General features: G+C 43.3%; 1 protein-coding gene across 2 annotated transcripts in view; it reads left to right on the plus strand.

The window, feature by feature from the left end:
- The window catches only part of atxn1a (ataxin 1a), a 121533-nt gene that overhangs the window by 92150 nt on the left and 4663 nt on the right, over nt 1-24720 (plus strand). The window contains exons 1-2 of one of the 2 annotated variants that reach the window (XM_033636573.2): nt 12563-12803; nt 21906-24306. In XM_033636573.2, the coding sequence (XP_033492464.2) occupies nt 22438-24306 (1869 nt within the window). In that variant the 5' untranslated portion in view covers nt 12563-12803; nt 21906-22437. Of the gene's footprint in view, nt 1-12562; nt 12804-21905; nt 24307-24720 lie in introns of those variants that run through there. The other variant, XM_033636572.2, reaches the window with a different exon arrangement.

The raw sequence follows: 24720 nt of genomic DNA on the forward strand, positions 1-24720 counted from the left end.
GAATATCAATTTTCACATTCGAAGGTCCTTTTTTTTTTCAAATTCGAATTTAAATTCGCTTTTAGAATATTCGTTGACAGCCCTAGTTATTTGTGATGAAAACTTTCTTAAATTCCTCTGGAGAACAAAGAATCCAAAAATCGAGAAAATTTGTGATGAACTGAAGTCATAGGCTAGTTTTTTTTCCACAAATTCAAAGTAACACAGGTTGAGTAATTAAAATACAAAAAATCATATGGGACATGATGTATTCTCTTAATCCAACCTCGTCACAAATATTAGGGGCTATTTGTTGTCTTTGCAGTGTTTCATTGAAATTCTTTTTGAGATGCAGATTTGGAATTTGAGAGGAAAAAAAAGCCATTTATATTTAAACATCTCTATCATCCAGTTTTTAAGAGCAGAATGTGAAAGTACCGCATCTTTTGTGACAACCAATTGTGAATGCTTTTGGAGTGGAAACCATGTTGCTGCCTGTTGTTCTGTTGCCTCAACATTTGGTGCCTCACAATGGGCATAGGGAGCGCGCTCCGGTCCTCGACTTTAACAGAGATGCTTGTTTAAGTGAACTCACACACACACACATGCACATGTACGTACACATCCACAGACAAAGCACTCCCATTTACCCCACAGGGAGCAGAGAGTTTGGAGAGTGCTGCAGTTTCCCTGCTGAAATCTCTGTCTGTCTTCCTCTCTCTCACTTTCTCTCTTTCGCTCCTTCTATCTGCCTCTCGGTTCATGTCAGTTCAATTCAGTGAGGCTTTATTAGTGTGACATATTTGACCAGAAAATGAGATTTCAGTGTTTTCCCTCTGTGCTGAAATTCAAATTTGCTTTATTGGCATGACTGTGTATGTACAGTGCTGCCAAAAGCATGTTGTACAAGGTATACAATGGATGTATGATAATTCAGAAAATGTGCCTCTTTCTGTCTCTTGCTCTGCGCTGATTGAAGTGTGTGAGGCTGTACTTCCCTCCTTCACACTATCACACTCTTTCTTGTCGAATCAAAAGAGTAAAAAGTGTGAGAGCTTTGAGAATGTGTGGGTGAGAGAGAAAGTAAGAGAGAGTTGGTGCTATTCTTGGCTGGTTGGGGAAGTCTTGGCTCTCTGGCGCATGGGAAAAGTGCTCTTGGCAAGTCTTGAACCGAGGCATTCCTTTATGCTGTCCTCTTGAAACACTCACACACAGAGGCAGATACACAAACTTGTTTTTGTCACTTAGGAGGACATTGCATTATCCTGTGGAGACTCAACCATAAACGCTACATGCTAAACCAAACCCTTGCATTAACCAAGGACCAAAGACTTTACCCTAAAATTTGATGGTTTACCTTGAGTGAACAGGACCCACAACATAAGTATTAGAACACACCCACATACACACACACACACACACAAACACACACCAAAGGAACTAAAGCTTAAATTTACATGCTTCTTAAGTTACAAACTGCAGAGCTTTTGCTGTTTTTCCCCACTCTCTCTACATGCATGCTTACTCACACACACACCCTCACACACTGAGGGGAGAAAGACTAAGTGCAGTCTCAAAAGAGAGATTTCTAGTAGTACTACATTATGCCCTGAGGCCCAACGCCAGAGTTTCACTGTCACTCAGACACACACACACACACACACACACTGAGCGTTCCGCATAATATCCTTGAATCAATTGCCTAAGGAGTGGGAGGTTGTCTGCATGACTTCTATCAGCTAATAGATCTCTTAAGTCTCTTTCTCGATGTCCCTTTCGCTCTCTCTCTCTTCTTCCTCCCTCTCCTCCTTTGTCCCTCTCACTGCAGTGCCATTACAAGGTGACATCACTGTCTCTCTCCATCTTTTCCCTGCTCCTCCGTCATTTTCGTCTTATTTCAACCTGCTCTCCCTCTCCGCCTCCTCCCCTCCTTGTCCCTCTCTCCTCTCCTCTTTTCATTTGTCCCTCCCTCCTTTGTTCCTCACTCGTTTCCTATGAAATGTTCCCTCAAACTACGAACACGCGAAGTGTCAGTGGTCTTCAAGGCAAAAGTTGTGTAGGGCATTGAGTCAGGGTCAAAGGGTTTATGTTCTGTGTGTGTGTGTGTGTGTGTGTGTGTGTGTGTGTGATTGCCACAGCTTCTAAAACATGTTATTTTCAATCCATGAGACAGCTGCATGCAGGCAGAAGAATGCTGCCCACAAATAAGTTTTTTTTGGTAACAGCACACACACATAAAGCACTCGCCGGTCTTTCCTTAGTTTGAAAAGGTCCGCCCAGAGAATGTCACCAAGATGGAATTTCCTTTCATCTGTTTGTGTCTACAGTGTGTGTGTGTGTGGGTGTGTGTGGTTGTGTGTGGTTGTGTGTGTGTGTGTCTGTGTGTGTGTGTGTGAAACCTGCTCAAAATAATGTTGAAAAAAGAAGGTCAAGGATGAGTGGGGAAACTGAGAAAAGCAATGAGAAGTGTGTGCAATCAGTCCGTCTGTCTGTCTGCTCTATTTTTTCACTCGAATGTGCAGTGTGAGCGCTTACTTGAATATTTTAACAGTAGCCTCCATATGCAAACTGGTTTGTTAAGTCAGGAGGCACTGGGAGGTAGAAAGTTATGGCTCAGCTTGTTACAGAATTTTGTTATCAAGATACCAATAATGGGAAATATGGGTATTAGAGTCCAACCAGTTTTTACTTAGTAGTGTTGTCACTTATATTTCGACTTTTCTCTGTTTGTAAATCTGTGTTTTCGTATGTAGTTATCATTCAGAATTATTTAAATTTCAATTACATTTTTGTTTAAGGGATATCATATTGAAAATATCGAGAGTATGTTTGAATATAATAACTCCTACAATTTACAGTAATAATCAATGAATCATAGAATAACAGCATTTATCATTTATTTTTTATCTATTCATCAAGAGTTAGACAAAGAAATAACCCTGTGTGTGTGTGCAGATTTAAAAAAGTTTTCACTGTCTGTTTGCCAACAAGTCCGCCAACTTGTACGACCACAGAACGTCGTACGTTTATACCTTTGAATACAACCTACAGAAAAGTTTCCTAAATTACCAGTGGAGAATAGAAGAGCTCATATGACGCAGTTTTAAACCTGGGGTAATGTTATGAAATGGTCGCAGTTGCACCAAAACTATGTGGTGAGGTTTAGGCAACAAAACTTCTTGGTTAGAACAATGGCTTAAAATAACTATATTCGTTACTAAGGTAACAAAACGTATTTTACATGACATCATCTCATGACATGACATACTATGTGTCAGCGCAAAAATAACTTTACGTTGACTTTTGGCTTCACACGTCACAAACTCCAATCTGCTATATGAAAGTCTTGTGCGTGTTTGACCCCTCTGCCTCCCCTCTCTCCTGCCCTAAGCGGACTTCCTCTCTCTTAACACTACGTCTTTTGACTTCCTCTTTTGCCCCTGTTATACTATGGCCACTAGACGTCGCTGCCTAACAAATAAATGTAAATATGGGTCGTAATTTCTGCTTGTAAAAGGGCCCTATGTGGTTGCATTCTGGGGAAGAGTCTTTATTATTTTTTATGTCTTTGTCCCTGCAGGGGTCTTGTAAAGTACACACAGTCTTCCCTCTGTGTCTGTGTTTACCCTCCATATTTGAGCTTTTCCCAAAGCAAACATATTAACAAGGCCATTTGATGTCTTAATTTTTTTGCCATATTGTTGCAACACAAAATATCCCTCTGCGAACAGCACACACAATACATGCTTCACTCTTTGAAAATTACCCATTTGACTGGAGCCATTTTCCCTTCTGGGAGTCTGACAGCAATCAGCGTGGCTATTCAGCATAATTATATATGTTTGATTGTTGTGAATGGACATGTATATGGGTTTGTGTATTTTATCAAAGTCTATTGTTGTGTTCATCATGCAGCTCTTTGCCCCAGGCGTTGGACACACCGCTGGGCAGCAAGCAGACACCTGTGGAGTGTGTTGTGATTGTGTGTGTGTGTGTGTGTGTGCCTGGCTGTGGAATTCGTTTGTCTAGATAATGGCTGAGTTCGATACAGCTCCGGTGTGTACTGCATGTGTGTCCTGTTGAGTCTCAGGGGTTTTGGATGTGTGTTTGTGTCGAGCAGGGGCCTTTGATGATTTGTGCGAGTCTGTGCGCTCAACTAGTGCTGCTGCCTGTCTGACATTTTTGTCCTTGTGCCTTTTGAAAAGGTGGAACACATTATTCCCAGACAAGGACGCATGCTGAGTAGTCGCCCACCTCTCCTTCATCCACACAATGCCCACCACCATGTCCATTCATGCCAATTAGTGCCAGTCTGTCTGCCTGTGCCCATTACAGCTGGACAGTTCACCTTCAGCACACACAACAATATAGTTCTCTGCCCTAGATGTGGACACATGCAGGCACCATCGGATAAAGAACTGTTTTTTTTTTTCAATCTTTATCTTCCATCCTGACATGAAAGAGAATATGAAGTGTGTGCCACTCACAAGCAAATAAAGCAGCATTAGTCTACAGTTGTGTGTTTATTACCATTTGTCTCCACAGGCGCTCTGTTTAGCGCCGTGCTCCCTGCAGCCCCTCAGCGTCACACATCCCACACCTGTCAGCCTGTCCTCAACCTGACTTCAGATGAGAAATTATCACACTCACGTCATCTGATTGCCTGCTTGTGTTTGTCTCTGTGTCCCACCCACATGAAAAGATCATGGGAGCACAAAGATGAGGTGTGATTTAAGAGGATTTGCTTTAAATGAGCATTACAAATTGACTTTTTCTATGTGATTAGTGATAAATCATCATATTAATCAATAATGAATATAACTGTTAGTTGTAGCCTTAGCTAATAGCTAACTTTTCTTTACACAAAAAGTATCCCACAAATGAAAAAGATGGTGTCATCACTTGTAGGGATGTCAGCGGTTAACCATAACTCTGTTAACTGCTGAGAGTATTGTTGAATAGTTACACATCAGAGTTAACTGATCTTCAGTTACTGTGTACTGTGCAGCAGCTAGATCTGTTGGTAGCTAGCTAACAGCACCACTCTTTAGGCAGTTGCCGTTAGTAACCCCGTCCTGACTCAACAGCGTTGCTGGGGAAACATTGTGCCCACCCTCCAGACTCCCTCCAGGTTGCTGGTGAGTTAGCACCATTGGCAGTGTCAACACGGCGAGTGGTGCTAACATATTCAAAAATGCTAAAGGGGTTTTGTAACTCAAAATGAAGCTGTTTACTCACGGGGGCGACCTGGGGAGAGAGCAGCGAAGGTCGGCCACCATGTTTTTGCAGCAATGCCATCCCGCCACCAGGAGGGCATTACCAGTGGCAATAAGCAGCGTTGTTAGCTAGCTCACACCTGACCTGAGTGGTGTGCAGTGAAAAGTGTACAAGATAGGCAACATGACAGCTCCCCAAAAATGAAGCCCAGACATCTCGATCATCCCCTGGTGGCTCGATGCAGTATCGGTCATAAAGCCTGCCCTCTTCATGTTATAGGATGGGACATGGGTCAAACTAAAAACTTAAAGTACACATCAAATAAATTTCTCCCAAAGATAGTTTCTGTTATTTAAGGTAAATTTTATCACACTACTGGCTAAAATGCTAAAAAAAAACGGGGGATTTTTTTTTTTACCGCATGAGCTCACATTCAGTGGCGCTGCCCGCGATTGGTTGAAGGGGTGTATAGGCGGGAAACTTGATACCGCGGTGATTACTATGCGCAGATTCTGGCTCTGACGTCACCAGAGCAAGATGGCAGTGGCCATATTCAGGATATTTTAGTTTCACCTCTGCACAGTGGGGCTAAGTGGAGACACATCATCCATCTTTATATACAGTTTGTGGAGGGTGGGCAGTGGACACTATATTACTTTATGTTAACGCAGCTAGCAGACTATTTGTCAGCAAAGATATTAACATCACAAAACATTAAATGTTACCGCCACTAAATGGTTAGCGCTTTGAAATGAAATGCTAAAGCTCACTGAGTCAATATTGCACTTGACAAAAAGGAAAGGCTTCTTATAGTTCATGTTATTTTGCATTTCATTTTTCTTAAAAATCCACTGATTAGTAAGGGGTTAATGGTTCTTTATTATTATCCAAAAAGAAAATTCATAAGAATTTTAACTTTCAAAATATTTACCTTCCAGTTTGGATACATTTTGTAGATTTTTCCATCTCTCTGCACTTAAAATTACAGATAAAAAGTCAGATTAAATCGATAAAGCACCTGAGGATCCACATTCTGCAAACTCTTGTCACATTCGCATTACACAGTCATGGCTCTGTAAAAGTGTGTGGAGAAATATTTCTGTGTTTGCTAATTGAGCTGTCTTAGTTTGTACAAAAAAACGTCTTGCAAACTCTCCATATTTCAGTTTTTCAAAGTGAGTGACATTCTCTTTGAATACATGTGAGGGTCCTGTGTTGAAGAAACAGACAAAGGAGTGATCGCTGTGTGGGTAGAGTGAATGAGTGGATGGTGTAATGATGAATGGAGTCTGAATTACATTTATATGTCCCTTTTCTCTCCTTCCTGGTTTTCTGTCTTTTATTCTTCTCTTTTCCCCTTTTTTCTCCCTGCAACTGCCTCCCCTCCTACATTTCTCCCTTATTCCCTTTTGTGCTGTAACACACATTCTCTGAACAGGATTATATACAGTCTTTGAAATAATATTTGGGTGTTTATGTCTGCGTTTGCCCTTGAATGAGTGTGTTGGACTTTTGCCTGCGCATTTGTGTGTCTGAATGTCTGCGATGGCTGCTATTGTTTGTGTGCGTGGGTGTGTGCGAATACATGCTTTGTACGTGTGTTAAACTGAGAGAGTGAGAGAGAGCATCAGTTCATGTTTGTGTTTGTGTGTGTGTGTGTGTATGTGTGTGCATGTGCACGTCTGAATGCAAATTTACGCATTTGTGCGTCTGCGTGTGTACTCAGTAGGATTATACAGCAATAGAGGAGCTTAGCAGTGATTTGCCCATCCATTCCAGTCCCTCCCTAATCCCGCACACACACTCACACACACACACACGCACATCCACACTTCTTTGTTTGTGTGCGTGTGTGTGTGTGTGACTAGCAGGGATCTAATAGGGTGTGTGGATTAGTAGGTTTGTGAATGGGATGTGGCTTGGGCTGAAGTAGCACACTACACTGCCAGCAAGTTAACACAGCCTGGCAGAGGGTTTGTGAGAGAGGCAGAGAGGTGAAGGGGTACGCAAAGTGAAAGATATTTGTGTGCATGATTCAGAGGGCACTGTTAACACGATTACGTAACGATCACAAAAAGGTTATGAATGATAGATTGTGAAGAGAACGTGGGCATGATGTGATTAAGGTGTTGTAATAAGGGCGTGACTTCATAAAGCCAGCCTCGCAGTGATCACTTGTGGGTGTTTGTGACCATTAGATGGCTCTGCACCTGCTGTCTCTCTCTCTCTCTCTCTCTCTCTCACACACACACACACACACACGAACACACACAGACAGATGGAAAGACATGGATAAACAAGAGAGCTGAGACTTTCGCCGACAGAGACGAAGGGGGATGGATGGGTAGTGTGTCTGTGTGTGTGTGGTTATGTTGTCATTACCACAGTGCATGTGAAGTTTGCGGGGGCGACAGAGAGAGTGGGAGAGTCAGTATCACCGTGCATGAGAGGGAGAGAGATAGAGCAGTGTGTGATATGTATATAGGTGTGAGTATATATAGAAACGTTTCATCAGTTTCCTTAGTGACTGGCTCTGACTGAGACTGCTCTCTGAAGAAAGACAGAAGAAATGAAAGAAGAAGAGAGCAGAGCTGAGGAAGATTTTACTGCACTAAACATTACATTGAGTCTAGTTATGATGCCTATATCTTGATTTAAACGTTCACTTTGCCTAATGGACTTTATCTAAAGATGGACGGCGTAAGATCTTCCCAGAATGAAGCCAAAACATCCCCATCGCCCCCTAATGGCTGGCTGCAGCATAGGTCATAAACTTTGCCCCCCTGCATGTAAGGGGATGGGACATGGGCCTAGAGTTTGATTAGGCCCAAAAATTAGGCCTGACCCTGCAAGAACCAGCACAGTTTCTGTCCAAACAACCACGGCAGCAGATTTGGGTCTGAGCCCAATTAAAAACTCAAATTTCTACTGGGCACTCCGTCTTCAAGTGCGCACAGTAGTTCGTGGTGATGCAGCATGTATATGATGATCACGCTCTACGATACATGTTACAAACATCTCTCCCACTGCTGGGGAGGAAGAAGCAAACATTGCCAACGAAGTCGCCTTGCTCCCCTGTTTCTCCAATGTCTTGTGTTGTTGTTCCATCACTCTCTCTGTCACTGTCCCCCCTCCTACTCTCTGTTTCCCGCTTGCCAACACCTACCATTTATGCATGAGAACTGCCAGTTGGTAAATTGGCAAGAACCTGACCTGATTCAAACCTCAGAAATTACTGGGAAATTCCAGCCTGGCCTGACCCGGCCTGAACCTGGCACGTGGGGTTGGGCCCCATTAGGCTCGGGCAGAGAATCAAAGCTCCACATTGGCCCAACTAAGAAAAATCAAATTACATGTCAAATACATTTTCCCCAAAGGTGGTTCCTGTTGTTTTAGGTAGTTTTAATCATACTGATGTTCGTGATGTTGTGTTAGTTTTTCTGCTTAGTTTAGTTTAGTTGATGCTAGTAAAAGTGGGGTGTGGCAGCATGATTGACAGCAGGTTGTGTGTGCCAATCGGTGATCTTATGACCAGAGATGCTGCTCATGACTGGGTCAGACGGGTGTTTGGGCAGGAGCTCAGTACTGCGGCTCGACTTCCTGATTGCTACTGTGCAAACTGCGGCTTAAAATGATGTCAACAACCATATCCGGGATATTTTGGCTTCATTCTTTTACCAGTGGGAGAAGTGGACATGCGACTTCCTTGTTTTTATATAGTCTATAGTCAGTCCTGACAGACACTAATAGGCAGATCACTTCTGAAAAATAAGACTTCGAGAAAATTACAGGATTTGTTTTCATTTATTTCTCCTGGTTATGGCTCGGCATAATGGCTTGTGTTTAGTCCAAGTAAATAATTGCAAAATCTCTTTATGAAAAACAGAGCTGGGATTTCTGTAATCAAAAGCACAAGTTTCCCATGATGTTTTCAAGATTCAGCTGTATTAAAGAGACCCATGATTTCATGTGACACATATAAAATCCATCAGTCATGAAGGAGAGATGTAAATTACAAAGAGGTGACAGGTTTATAAAGACATTTTTAAGCCCAGGGACTATAAAACGTGGATTTTGCAGAAGGAGCGACACTCGATATTACCAAGTTATGATCTAGTGGTGATATTCTAGACATTTAGTGATGGTCTGCAGTTATTACATTCAACCAAAATGGTTAGACAGCGAGGGAAAATGTGAAGAAACTGGATATTTATTTGGGTCTAGAGTACGGGTTGGAGTTGGAGGGTAGAGCTTTTTAGAAATGATGGAAGGGCACTGACACACAGCCATCTCGACTGGACTGAGAAAGTTTTAGAAGTAGAGAGAGAGCAGCTGAACAAAGACATTGCAGACACAGAACTAAAGTCGCCATTCAAAAAAAATAAAGAATTTTTCTCATAACTGATTCTCTCTTTCCTCATTTCTTTGTGCCTGTTCTCCACCCCCACTTGCTCTCTTGCACTGCTTTCACTTGACGGCAGATTGTAAACAAACCCACACAAATGAATTATGATTAAATGCCGAGAGGCTCCAATTAGCTGCCAAGGCAACGGAAACGACTGTGAAACAAATACACAGTCTCGTCTGGTTCTCTCTCAGTCTCCTCTGATTTGGCTTTCTGTCTGTGTCTCATTCTTATGTGTTTATCAAGTTTCTCTGTCTGTGTCTTTTTCTTTACTTTTGCCCTCGTCATTCTGTCTCGCTGTGTCCTGGTGTCTTACTTTGGGCTATAACTTCGACAATTCTCTTTTATAACTTGTTTGCAATATATATAAGACACACTGGTTAAAATACAAACACATTTGTTATGTTATAACTTTTAAAAGTACACCTTCAACCCCCGTATTTCAAAATTAAAAAAAAAAGTTTTTTAAACTACTGCATTGCTTAGTTTCAAAACAGGAAGGAAATTTTGCGATTTGTGGGCACAGCACTGTAGCAAATTAGGAACTGTCTTCAGTATGAGCAACAGCAACTAACAAAACACTAAACAGTTTCCACAGAGAGTCAAACTGCCCCAACACAAAGTTCTGAGTGCTCATCACCAAAAAAAGCCCTCCAAAATTAAGTAAAAAAGAGCACAAAGGACTCTCAGATTACCACTTTACAATCCTCTTATCCGGCCGAGCCTCTCAGGGCACAGTTTGTTAGTTCCTTTAGTCCTCTTTACCACATAAAGAGCAAACTTTGAAATGCCTCCTGCCCTGCAATAGTTAAACACTCCATGAATATCCAATGTTGAACACCAGGGTTGATATCAAGCTGACAGGAAGACCAACCAACAAACAGGATGTGTTTTTAGTGCATGTTTAGGCCCATTGAGTCCAGTGGGAATCATTACAATTCTGCATGTTCGTGTATGCTTATGTGTGTGTGGTGTGGTGTGTGTGTGTGTTATTATCTCATGAGTGAGTGCTCACTTCATCTCTTTGCATGCTACATCTCTTAGCATTGAGGAACACATTTCATCTATATTTACTTCCAAATGGTCTTTTAACTAGGTCAGCTAACTAACGGAAATAGACTGCTGTACGCTGTCAGTGATGTAATCAGTCATGACATCTAGTGGTGGAAAGTAAGTAGTGCGGCCTCATTGAAGCTGAGTGTAACACCCACTGTTTCAGCAAAAGGGGAAAAAAGAAAGTGGTTCTGACTTTGCTTGTCTTTCTTTTAATGATCTCTGTGTTCTATAAGGACATAGTTGTGCATATAAACCTGCATCTATAATTATACTTATATCTCTGGTCTTTTTATGCCTCATACTGTAAACTTTTGCACATTCCTTGGACCATATTTGGCAAATTTCCACTCATAACTGTCACTTCTAATAACTGCACAGCTCTTTCATTTTTTAATTTTATTGTAAATGTATTTTTTCTCTCAATATCTTTATATTATGCACCATTACTCCAAAGCAAAGTCCTTGTACATGAAAGCCTACCTGGCAATTAAAACCAGATTCTGATGTAGGTTTTTGTAAGTTTATATCTGTTTTTAAGTCGTGTTAAACACACAACTTACAAAGACCTTTAATGGTTAAACCATGCTGAGTCTTTTAATGATTTATCCAGTACTATAAAGTTTTTTTTTTACATTTCTTCCCTGCTGATGCATATTTTTGAAATGCCTGCATGGCCTTCCTGTGTATCCTATTTTATTCCAGAAGCGCCCGATACACCGTTTGATCTACGTTTGATTATACAGAGCAACCATTCATCTCTGCTTTCATGTATCGACATGTGTATTGATGCTTCACGTAATCCTATAAATTGTGTGGGCCTCTAGGTCACATGGTAGAGCGTGCGCTCCATACAAGCTGCATCCTTTGCAGCGGCTGGGATTCGATTCCAACCTGTGGCTGTTTGTTTGTTACGTGTCATCCCCCTCTCTTCCTCATATCTTGTCAGTCTCCAGCTCCACTGTAATTAAAGCAATAAAACCCCCAAAAGATAATAAATTAAAATGCTGATTGACAGAATATTAATTCAGAATTTGATATTTATCAGCTAAAAAATGTCAAACTTTCTCTGGTTCCAGGTTGTCATATCTGCGGATTTGCTGCTTTTTTCCACTATAGATTATTTTAAATTGAATATCGAGCTTTAAGACTGTTGGTTGGATAACAAGAAACAATTTGAAACCATCACCTTGGGCTCTGGTGAAAATTGTGATGACATTTTTTACCTTTGTTTGACATATTATATGTCATGATTCATCAATAAATTGAGAAAAAAGAAAAACAAGAGATTATCATCGCTTCAGCCCCAGATACATGCATATCTGTGTGTGTACATGAGTTGTCCATGTGTCACTCTTTCATGTACTCCCTCTCCACGTAATCTCCACAGCTCACTCTCTCCCTCCCTTTTTATCTCTCCCACACTCCCCCTCTCTGCCCTTCTCACTGTAACAACCTCCCACCCTCCCTCTCCCTCTCTAGTTCTCTTTTGCTGCTTGTAAGCGGTCTCTGGGCGTGCAGCCAGCTGGCGTGTGTGTGTTTTTTGAATGAATACCTGATGAAGTTGGCCGAGCGAACCGTGGGAGGGGCCCTGTGTGTGTGTATGTGTGTGTGTGTGTGTGTGTGTGTGTGTGTGTGTGTGTAGGGCAGACAGTGTGAGAGCTCTGGCTCGCATTCAGCCCCTTGCATAATACACGTTGGAGCTCTGCATGCGGGACTCCCTCCCTGTGGGCGTGTGCAAGAGTGTGCTACCAATTTTGTGTGAGTGTGTGTGTGTGCGTGCGTGTGTGTGTGTGTGTGAGAGATCACCTGAGTGCTGTGTATCAGCGGTAGTGAGGGAGCTTCCTGCCTCGCTGTCAAGATTTAGGGGAGTGTATGTGTGTGAGAGTGTGTGTGTGTGTCTGTGGTGGTTGTTTGGGGGGGCGGCGGTGGTGGTGGTGGTGAGAAAGGCCGAGAGCAGTTTGTAGCACAAGTACACTGAATCTGCTCGGGATTTTCCGCTTGAGGGGGAGAGAGGGAGACGGCGAGAGAGACTCAGGGTGCTTTACAAGGGACACGGCAGAGCAGGAGAAGAGAGGAGTTGAGGGAGGAAAGGAATGAGAGGGGGAGAGAGAGCATGCTGCAGAAGTGGGCTACTCCTGCTACCCTGGTAAGTACACTTCACACAGTTTTGTGCTTGCTCTGAATGAAGTGTGTGTGGGAGTGAGGGAGTCAGCCTGTGTGTGTGTGTGTGTGTGTGTGTGTGTGTGTGAGCTTGTCTTGTTGTATCACAGTATGTCATTTGTAAGTGCGTACTGCGTCTGCCCTAGTTTTTCCTACAATCATCGTCGCTTGTTTCTACCATTCGCCCGTCGTCCTGAAGTGTTTCCCCTCCCTGCTTCTCTTCTCACATTTCTCTCATTCCTCTCCTTCCATTGGCTCCTTTCTTTCTCAGGCTCTCCCTAACTGTCTGTCTGTCTACCCCCTCCGCCAGCCACCTACCCTCAGGGTTGTTGAGGGGTGAGAAAGTGCAAGTCATGCAACGCTGCCTAAGTGTTTGTTTTCTGAAAGAGACTCTCTCTCTCTCCCTTTTTCTCACAGTCATTTGTTTCTCTCCATCTCTGTCTCTCTTTGTTTGTGTAACTCTTAACCACTCTCTCTCCCTGCTTCTCTTTTTCTCCGCCACCCCTCCCTCTCCTCTTCCCCCTGCTTCTCTAACTCTCTGTCTCCATCTCCATCTGTCAATGGCAGATCCTCCATTACTCCCTCACTATCTGACCATACTCCCGTGTGTGTGTGTGTGTGTGTGTGTGTGTTTGTTGTTGTTTGTGTGTAATCACTAGCGGAGAGTGACAGGGAATAAAGTGGCAGCCTTGTCAGAGTTCCCAGTCTGGCAAGGGTCCCCCCCCGTACTGTGCACGCCACATGCACACACATATGCAGACACACAGGCACACACACACACACACACACACACACGCTAATGAAAAACCAAAACTAGAGAGAGTCATAGAGGAAGAAATGGAGAAGAAGAGAGAAGTATAAGCCTGCAGCAACACTGTACTTTCCAGTTGAACTATATTTAGCAGTGAGATAACACATCACGTTGGACTTATCCCTTTGATCATGATTATGATTATGACTGGGCAATCACGCACACACGCACACACACACTCACACACACACTTGAATGCAATAGACATATGTAGCCCACGCACAAAAGTTTTTACACTACTGGAACATGTATCTAAATTCTTTTGCAGCAAACATTCATTGTGTGTCAACATATTCTGTAACCTAATGTCCTTAGAGGGTTGTAATAAGCCTAAGAGTAATGTAATGTATTGTTCTTCTTATCATATTGAGTTGAAATGCAAAGCTGGATGGAGGTTCTTGTTTTAAAGCTGTGGTTGGTAACTTTAAAAAAAAAAAAACCAAATAACTTTTTTCATGTTTACTGAAACTGTAACTATTCACACAGCACTAAGTGAAACGGATAATCTGTGAAAAAAATCATACTCCTCTGCCTGCTCTATTGCCCCGTAGCACTTCTAATGACCGTGCCGCACATGAACTAAAAAACCAATCAGAGCCAGGAAGTCTCTAACGCAGCTGCCATTTTTGTCTTTCTTATACTGCATTGCATTTCTCTCCTCAGATGTTTTCAGAAACATATTTTAGTGTACTGTTAAGCTGTAAAATGAGAGTTTGCTCTGGCCAGTGGGCATTGCTCTGTTTCAGCTGGACTGTTTTCAACATGGCAGCTGGTCACAAAAGCCCCGTTTCCACCAAACACTTTCGATACCTTTGGAGCCAACAGTAACCCTTCAGACATGGTACCTAAACCCTCACGTTTCCACTGCAAACCGTACCCTTAAATGTGGGCGCGGTTATTGTCACTCACCTCTCCGTCCAGCATTCGCTGTATTTCGTCACTACTGGTGACATAGATGGAAGTCTGCACCTTGTTTATTGTCCACAGAACGAGGCTGCATGCCACCATTTTCAAAACAAAATAGAACAGGCTGCAGTGAGAGTCTCTCCATGGGATATTCAAAAATAGTGGGTTTGTGCATTTAGTCCTTCTCAGGCAAGTTCGGGGGTTTACTGTTGCTGTAGCTTGATGCCACGCAACCCCTTTTTTTTTCTCTGAGTAAGGATTAGAATATATGTAGTTCACATAACCCGGATGAAATTAATGTATAAACGCTAGGAGATCCACTCATTACTAAAAGTGTATGACAAATAAAAACTTATTTCAGAATATACTGACTCTTTCAGCAAATATGACCCTAAGATATTTTCATAGAATTTATTAACTGTAGCTTTGAAGGGAGTCGAAGTGGATTTTGTTTACGGACCAGACATACCACCATATTATACAGTAGATTACACGTGAGTTTAATGCTGGGGCAGATACAAAAAACTCTTGACGTATGTACTGCACATATGCCACTACATTGAAGAGTGTTGCATTTATTATATTGTATTGGCTGTTCGGTGAAGTTTAGCCCGGAGTTGCTTAGAGATGTTCTGTAGAACTGTGAAACCCAGTGTTTGTGTCTCTGAGTGTCTGTTGCTGCTGTAAACAGTTTGTAATTGTAGTAAATGACCATAGTTACAGTACTGTTGGCCATACCACTGGCGCCATTACCGCAGGATACCCCATTACTGCTCGAGTAAACTAGAAGCATTTATAAATTATAGATTGCCAGTTAAATGCATCAGTTAGAGTATGATGTGTATTACTGTAACTTTGAAAATGTCATTTCTATACATAATTGATACATGTAAGATTGTTTTGATTTTGTGTCCCTGTGGAGCTTTAATCACAAACATCAGACATTATGAGTACTTTACAATTCATTCAAGAGTTGGCTCTATGTGTGTGTTTGTGTGAGTGTGTGAAGGAGAGAAAGAATGACATATACACGCCTCCACTGTTTTGACCGTAGAAGGACAATAGTATATTGAGCATGAGTGAACGATTCAGGTTACTGACTCACACACGCACACACAGACTATGGTGAGGTGGATCATTGTGTTTGTGAATGTGTGTGTGTGTGTGTGTGTGTGTGTGTGTGTGTGTGAGAGAGAGAGAGACTGAAGCACTTGGAGGACAGACGGCTTGGGTTACGGGTCATCTGATATCAACACACACATTCACTGACACACAAACACACACGTACACGCTGCAAACTCAGCAAGATTCAGGTGACATAGCTTTTCAGTGAATGTGTGTTTGAGTGTCAGTTTCAGTGAAGCAGTACTCTCCCTCTTTTTGCAATGTAGGTCAGTTGAGCTCGCCTCTCTTTCTCTCTTCCCTTCTCTCATGTGTCCCAAGCCTTCCCTCACTCCATACCCTAGTTCTCCCATCTTTACTGCCTGTCTTTATCCTTCCCTCAAATCCCTTTGTCGATCCTCTTCAGACTCTTCATTAATTGTTGCTGTACTTTTTAAAAAAAAAACAACCCAAAGTTTCCCACCCAGCATGCCGGAAGGTTTAAAGAAGTAGTAGTGTTTATGCAGTAGAAAGATGCAAATGCTTTTGAAATTGGTGCCACGTGAACAGAGAAAACAAAGAAAAAGGACTTTGGCTTTGCTTTTGCTTACTGCACTGCGCCACATTAGACCAATAAATGCTCCCCTTGGTGGGTGACGTAATCATGGATGTATAAAGAGACCTGGATACGGCATTCGCAAGAGGGCTCTGTTCATTCCTATGAAATTTTCTCAGTGGTGCATGAAACCAAAATGGTTCAACTGCAGCGTAAGTAATTACCTAGATCAGCACTGCTTCCGCATTGTGCAGCCATAGAGCAGGCACATTATAACTTCTACCAACAGAGCCGGCTAATTTTCCAGTTTAGTGCTGAATGGGGATACAATAATTCAATCTTGCAGCTCTTGTACATTTTCTATATGTTATTGGACTGAATGAATGAAATCCTGATAGTGAAATGAGTCATTTCCGGGGGGTTGTGCTGCTCAAAAAAACGTATCCACTGATTAGCAGATGTCTCTTTTGCCATGTAAGTCAATGGGAAAAAGTCGTTTTGGGCCACAGGGCATCACGCGACGGACCCAGAAGCTGTAATTCCACTGTTTGGCCACTAGGAAAATTGGCTTCAAAGTCCAGAGCACTTCCTGGGGGCCTGGACGTAATGGAGCTTGGATGGTTTTCCACAGGAAACAATATGGCTGCCAGCTGGTAATAATCGATCCTGCAGTTAAAGATTAAGCTAAAATGTTTCAGAAAACAGTTAAGGTGGGAAAAAGGCAATACAGTAATGGGTTCATATTTAATCAACACTGGTTAGTTTTGAAGTTTAATCCTAGTTTGTTTTGAGTGACGCAAAATGTGCCATCCAGCTGATTTGACCTGCAAGATGAGCAGGGAGATCTGGGCGCTGGTAAGATGGGGGGAAGTTTACCACAGTTCATTTACACATACTGCTCACGTGATGATACAAAGCTGGCTGAAAATTGGCAAAGTATCACTTTGATAAGGAAGGATGTAGCTCTCAGTGGAGTCTTTTTCTCTACTTTCACTGTATCTCTCACTAACACTGTAGGATTAAGTGAATAAGAAAGGATCAAATTTAAAAAGCACAGTTTTTCCCAGCATTATTGTTTGTACTGTTTCTCATCATCTGCAGTATTTTAGTTAAAAGGATTCTGTAAGGTGTAAGGTGACCCAACTTTTCGGTTCTCCTCATTTCTGCAGAGTATAGTAGCATCTTCCACCTCATTGTTTTATTTCACTCTCTTATCAGTGTGGTTTCCAAACACAGCAGGCAGCTGTTCTTAGCAAAAAGAATTCTAAAACCTCACAGCTGCTACCCGCCCAGCACCAAACAGCAGACAAAGTTACCGACTAAGTGGTGAACATAGTGGAGCATGTAGCTGCTAAAGGATCAGATATTTCCCTCAGGAGCTGGTGGAGAGCAAAATGGGGCTAAAAGCAGAGTGCATATTGGTCTTACATTTGCCAGGTGCTTAGAAACTTGTTAACATATTTGGCATATCAGTGTCATATGGTAAGATCATGTCATTATTGCTGCTTGTTTCTGCTGCCCCCACATGGCTAAAATTCAGCTAATGCAGGTTTAAGTTCCTTTTTTGCTATACTGAATAAAGTTCTCATTATATAACCAAGCAGCCATGCAAGATGACGAAACCACTTTTCTTGTAGTAGTACTTTACAACTCCTCTGTTGCAATAACAATCTTGCTGATAGCAGATCATGCTTATTGCAAACACCGTAGGACTATGTATCCCATTACACAATGCCTATAATATTTCTCCTGGAATTCTCAGAAACCTTTTTCACATGCCAGAGTGAACTGTCAGAAATAACGTGCCCCGCTCTGAAGATAAAAGCAACCATAGATGGCAGCATGAACGCATCTGCGGCTGGATGTACAGACACTGTCAGTGTTTGATGTGACAGCTGATATGAAATGTCTCTGATCTGAGAGCTCTCAGACACATATTATTCCTCTTATCTCAAAGTTTTAATTTGAGCAACAGCTTGTTGGATACGAGTTTGGCTTATTTTCTTTTGAACCTATCTATACCGACTGTGTATTTTGACACGGCATGAGCAGTATGTTGAATGAGGTGCAGGTACAGGAGAGACAAGTAGGAGATTAATGTGAAAGTTATGCCGAGAGAGAAGAAGCAAAGACGTTGAGAGACAGACGATTAAGAACATAAAACCATTAGATGGAAGAATGATAATTGAGAGTGGAGTTATGAGGAATGAGAGATGGGCAGGCTGAGGCAGGAGAGGAGTGGAGTAGAGGTAGAGTGAAGGAGGGAGAGGCAGAGAAGAGTGCATCTCAGTGCTAAAAGCTCACCGATCAACACACCTCTGAGTCATGCCTGCTTGATTGAACAGATGGTGTGCGCTTGTGAAAATGTGTGTATGTGTGTGTGCGCGAACTACCATTATAACAAAGCCTGTATGTGTGTGTGTGCGGGTGTTCTTGTGCTGTATGTCTGTATGTGCATGTGAATTTGCATGTGCGTTTACTCCTACGCCTGTCTCTGCAGTTGTGTTATAGTAACAATGCGACACTTCTGAAATCACAGGAATCTCCTTGAGATGCAAGATGTCCCTCATCCTACAGAACACACACAGACACACACAAACACACACAGTTGCAATTGGTATCACTCTGCAGGAATTAGCAAATAACCCTTAGGAAGTCTCGGAAGTGTTGACCCATTCATTCTAGTTGAGAGATTAAATCTTTTGTGGCTTGGCAGCTCAGAGATCAGATAATCAGAGTCGCCACCAATACAGCAGGCAGGGTTATAGGGACTAACTGGAGCACAACTAGCAACAATTGCGGTCTTTTATGTGATGTTACCAGCTGTATAAATGGCTGTGTTTCAAAATGCACAATAATAAAACGCTTCACAGGCAATTATATCAAACAAGAGGCTTCCATTGTTATCTCAAGATGCTTCAACCACTGTAAGTTTCCCATGTCTGCTCAGTAGAGCAACAATGTAGTGCAAACTAACCATTATCCAATTTTATTAGAAAACTTATATTGTTGCTGACATTACGTTGCTTACATTAGAAACTATACACTGGATACAGCATGTTGTAGGTGGTGAAAAACAAGTGTTTATTATACTATTTATTTGAGAATAAAAGTTCATTGTTGACTTTTTTATTATGTCAAAAGACAATCATTTAGTGTGGTGGTTAGCACTGTTGCCTCACAGCAAGAGGGTTCCCGGTTCGATCCCGGGTGTGGGAGCCCTTCTGTGTGGAGTCTGCATGTTTTCCCTGTGTCAGTGTGGTTTTTCTCCAGGTACTCCGGCTTCCTCCCACAGTCCAAAGACATTGAGGTTGGGGACTGGTTGTTGACTCTAAAATTGTCCGTAGGTGTGAATGTGAGCGTGAATGGTTGTCTGTCTCTACATGTCAGCCCTGTGATAGTCTGGTGACCTGTCCAGGGTGTACCCTGCCTCTCGCCCAATGTCAGCTGGGATAGGCTCTAGCCCCCCTGTGATCCTCAAGAGGATAAGCGGTTAGAAAATGGATGGATTGGTTGGTTTTACTTGGCCTATCAACACAATTTAAAACTGTTATAGTTTGAAATTCACACTTTCGACACAAGTTGAAACGGAGACTCAGGAAGGCTGTGTCTTGCTTCTATGCATCTTAAATTGGTCATGTCAGATCTACTGTGTAGGATTTAGTTGCATCTAGCGGTACGGGCTGCAGATTGCACCCAACTGAAACTTCTCTGTGCCAAGTGTGTAGGAGAACTACAGTGGCCAACACAAAAATGTAAATGGCCCTGGAATGTGACTGAATCTAGAGTTTGGTTTGTCCATTCATCCACCGTTCATGTCCACCCATTCATTCTAAGGTAACGAAAACACAACGATTCTTAGTTACAGGTGTTTATACACTAATGAACTCATATTTATGATTTTTATATTCCATTTCTGCTAATATATTCCATTAAATCCTACACACTGGACCTTTAAGGTGTCATTTTATTTAATGTCTTCTTGCAGTCGTGCTCGTGTATTTCTGTAAGTTTCTCTCATAGTTGCATGATACACACTCTGGATGATGTAAACTCGCTGACTTTGCAAACTTTTAACTGAGACAAACCTTGTTTTAGAGTCAGCGCGTTGTTGCTGTAACAACAGCTTTGCCAGCTGTGCACTTTTATTGCAAGTTTGATGTGTGTTAGTCAACTGATACGCTGCCCACTATCAAGTGTGCAAATGTGAGGAGTCTTTAAGTTGGACAGTGTGTGTGCTTTTTTTGCTCTACGCGGTGAAAGAGTTTGTGTGTGAACTTGAGCTGTGTGTCAGGAAAAGAACATGTGTCAGCATAATTGAATATGCCCAGGTGTCAGTGTTTGAGTAAGCAAGGAGGTGTGTGGCTGGTTGTGTGTGTGTGTGTGTGTGTGTGTGTGTGGGTGTGTGGGTGTGTGGGTGGGTGCATGTGCTTGAAATGCTTCTACATTATTTATGAGATTCACACCAAGCTTTCCATCTTTTGCAGCAGGGGGTCCTCGCTAACAGATGGCACACACACACATACACACACACACACACACACACACACACACACACATACACGTGGCACACATACTTTACTGAGTACAGCACACACTTGTATTTGATGTCCAGCAGGTGCTGGAAACTTTTTGGAATTGTTTAGATTGTTTTTATTAAGGGGTGCAAGCTTCTGGAAACCCACAGGAACTACTTGGATTATTATTATTATTTTTATTTTGCTTCAGTATTTTTGCTCACCCACTGTAGAGGCAGCATAAACCCTTCAACTAGCCACCTGTTAGCAATACAAAAAATTATTTTCCAATGCACACTTAAGTCACAAGGAGTGTTTTCCATGTAGTTGACCTCCTGAAATTCTGTTGCAGGACATCATTTTGTCAGTGAATGTCCACTTTTTCATCCCTCAGATTAAATACATTCCCTTGAAACACTGTTAGTTCTTGGAGAATCTTTTTTTTTGCACTCTTGTTGGGGAGCGTCCTTGTGTTGCATTTGTGGCTTTATTTTTGTTTTGGCGCTCTTTGTTGAGCCCCTGAGTTTGTTGATGCAGGGCTTCATTTTGTTGGCTCGTGGCTTGTTTGTTGACCTTCATGGCAGAAGATGTATCGCTCAACAGTTTCTCTTCTCTTGGAGTCGTTTTGTTGTGCTGCCGAATCTCTTGGTGCAGCACACAAGTTCCCTCTACGTCGTGTTTTTTATTTCTCATGGCCTGTTTTCTGCTGGAGCAATGTGTCTGTCTCCCTCCTTGAAATGTTTACTGTGTACAAAACATGATCTTGTGTAATTTAGTTGCTATGTTGGGATTAGTTAATGGTTGCAACCAAATAGTCAAAAGTTTAGATTTACATTTACACTAAAAACTTTTTGTGGTCATGAGCTAATACTTTTTCAAGTTGGTTGTTTTGCTTCAGTATGTATCAGTAGAGCTGCTTTGTGGCACTGCACCCCAGACCAGGGATACTTACTGTATGATGCAGTGCATTTCAGTGTGTCCGCTTTTCATTTTAATTGGAGACAATTAGCTGATGCACTTGTGCTTAGACAATAGGAATTTGGAGGATTGGCCTGTCAATTATGGTGCACTTTATAGGTGAAAACAAACTGCACACATCCAAAAATATGAATGTCTTTAAATTTGTGTGTATTTACCTATTCATCAGTTTGAGAGCAACACATCTCCTAACCATCTGCCTATCTCTGTCTCCCACAGGATTGTGCTGGGTGTGGGCAGGCTTGCTTTTGCAAGGAAATGATTCCGCATGAAGTGCGACGCACTCGGCCCCCCGTCGTCCTCGGCGGCAGCAGCAGGTGTGACGTCGTGACTCTCTCCCCTACCACACTGAGCTCACCCTTCAGCCGCTAAAGACCTCTGGACCAAACAGACCGCCCTATCCCTCCCCTCTAACCACCCCCTCCATATCTTCATCTCCATCTTTAATCCTTCCTCACCTGCTTCTTAGGGCTTGGATTTTCTTTGTTATCAAGAAAAGACCTGATAATCAACGGCCTTGGGTGAACTGGATAGAGAGGGAAAGAGAGAAAAGATTGGGAAGTTAATTCATAGCTAATTAAAGAGAGACAAGGGACAGAACATCAAAAGTGAGAAAAAGAGACAGGAAGGTGAAATAAAAAGTCAGAGAGAGAGAGAGAGAGAGAACAGAAAAGAAAGAAAAAGCTATAGAAGTCAAAAAGTTAAGAAAAGATAAAGCAAGTACAGTTGAGGGACGTGAGGCGAAGTCAGCATGAAGTCCAACCAGGAACGCAGTAATGAATGTCTGCCCCCAAAGAAGAGGGAGATCCCCTCAAGCACATTACCATCTGACAATCGCTCGCCAACCATCCCACCTGCCAGTGACAGCCAGCGCACAGAGAACATGGCCTGGCTTGCCAGCGTGGCTGGTGGGAATGAGAGTGGCGTGGGTGGACACCGTAGCTCCAGTCAGTCTGACGGCCTACAGTATAAATCCCTCTTCTCCACATCAGACTCTTCATCCTCATCTTCCTCACTGAGGCTAGTATCATCTCTTCCCACAGTGTATACGTCCCCCCTATCACAGTCCACAGTTGGAGGAACTGTCCATTATGCCCAACTGCCTCCCAACCTGCAGTTCATAGCCTCATCCTACACTGCCCCATACGCAGGCTACATTTCCCCTCAACTGCTCCCACCTCCTCCTCCACCTCCACCTCCCCCCCTCTCCTCCTCGTCCTCCTCTTTGGCTGCACAGAGACACTCACACACAGAGACAGTCTCTGCTCCTTCGCACGCCTCCAAACATGACCAGCAAAGAGCATCCACGGGGCGCACTTCCATGCCTCCACCCTCCACAGACCCTGCCCCTCATCATGTTCTAATGTCAACCTCCCCACGAACTGTGCCGTCACCTCATCACCAAGCAGGTGTTCACCTTCCTCCCCAGTCGCTGCACCACCACCATACTTTGGGACATGGGATGTCCCAGCTTGTGGTGCAGTATACAGACGGACCCACTAGGAAAGAGGAAGGTGGCTCCAGACCTAGAGAGCTCCATAATGGAGAGCTGGAAAGGGGGCGACGGTTTGGAGCATCCCCTGAGTCGAGCCTCTCCAAGCCAGGGAGCAAATCACGGGACGGCGCTTCATCTTTGTCGTCCTATGAGACCCGCCAGCTGGTTCTGCATTCAGACTACTCTACTCATGATCCCTCAGGGCTGAGAACCTCTCTCATGCTAATGCCTAACAGCCATGGGGACCACCAGCTGGTACCACCTAGAGCCAGCCCTGAGAAGCTGACATCCTCTGCCCCCACACACCTGGAGAAAGGTGGCATCATCCTGGGCAAGCCTGTCAATCGCACACCCTCCTCCTCCAACACCACCTCCTCTTTCACGTTTCCGCCCCCATTAAGTGTCGACAGCCTGAAAGCTGCTGTCAGCACCATGTCGCCACAGACCGTTATCCAGACCACCCACAGCGCTACAGAGTCACTGTCAATGGGGCTCCCCTCCACCAGTATCTACCCTCAGCCACCTATCATTGGTTACATTGCAGGGGGCAGTGGGAGCCAACATACGCCAATCAGCTACCACACCAGCCTACAACAACACTTACTCATTCCTGGCGCTCAACCTGTCATCATCCCTGTTAGTGGTAGTGGAGTCACAACGTTAGAACCTGTAACCTCCCACGTAACATCATCCACCCAAGCTGCACCATTTCCTACCACACTCCCACACACGTACATTGCTGCCACTGCCCCCAAAGGAGAAACTCTAGAAACGGCCAGCGGCTCGTATCACCAGGCCGCTCCAGGTGCAGTGGTCCAAGCCCAGCTTCATCTCCCCATTGTTCCCGCTCCGCCGGGGCTCGTCGCTCCTTCTGCTCCTCCTCCCCCATCCAGTACGGTGGTGCCACCTTCGCTCCCCCCGTATTTCATCAAGGGCTCCATCATCCAGCTGGCTGACGGGGAGCTGAAACGTGTGGAGGACCTGAAGACAGAGGACTTCATCCAGAGTGCAGAGATCAGCAGCGAGCTGAAGATTGACTCATCCACAGTGGAGCGCATTGAAGGGAGCCACACCTCACCCAACTTTGCTGTGGTTCAGTTCTCTGTTGGTGAGCACCGTGCGCAGGTGAGAGACAGGGAGCAACCTTTATTAAAGGATCAGTTTGACATTTTGGGAAGTACACTTAAAGTTTGATTGATATCACCCTCATGTTTGTGCACTAACAATGGAAATGGAGTCAGGAGTCAACTAGCTTAGCGTTGTTAGTATCTGGTCCTCTATAAAGCTGAGGAATACAGCTACAAGCACCTTTAAAGCTCATTAATTAGTGTTTAATTTTGTTTGATAGCATATACAAATTGAATCCCTGAAGAATTATATTGTGTCTGTGTACAGATTAGTGATACCACCAAGTGACAACCTCCGGAGCTGAAAAAAATGCAGCCTACGCCCAGATTCATTTTCCAAGTCCAAAGTGCCAAAAACTGCAGTTCCTTGAGTGGCCACTTGAGGCTAGCTCCAAAAGTCAATCAATATCCA

The sequence above is a fragment of the Epinephelus lanceolatus genome, chromosome 16, assembly GCF_041903045.1.
Source record: "Epinephelus lanceolatus isolate andai-2023 chromosome 16, ASM4190304v1, whole genome shotgun sequence".
NCBI classification, from domain to species: Eukaryota; Metazoa; Chordata; class Actinopteri; order Perciformes; family Serranidae; genus Epinephelus; species Epinephelus lanceolatus.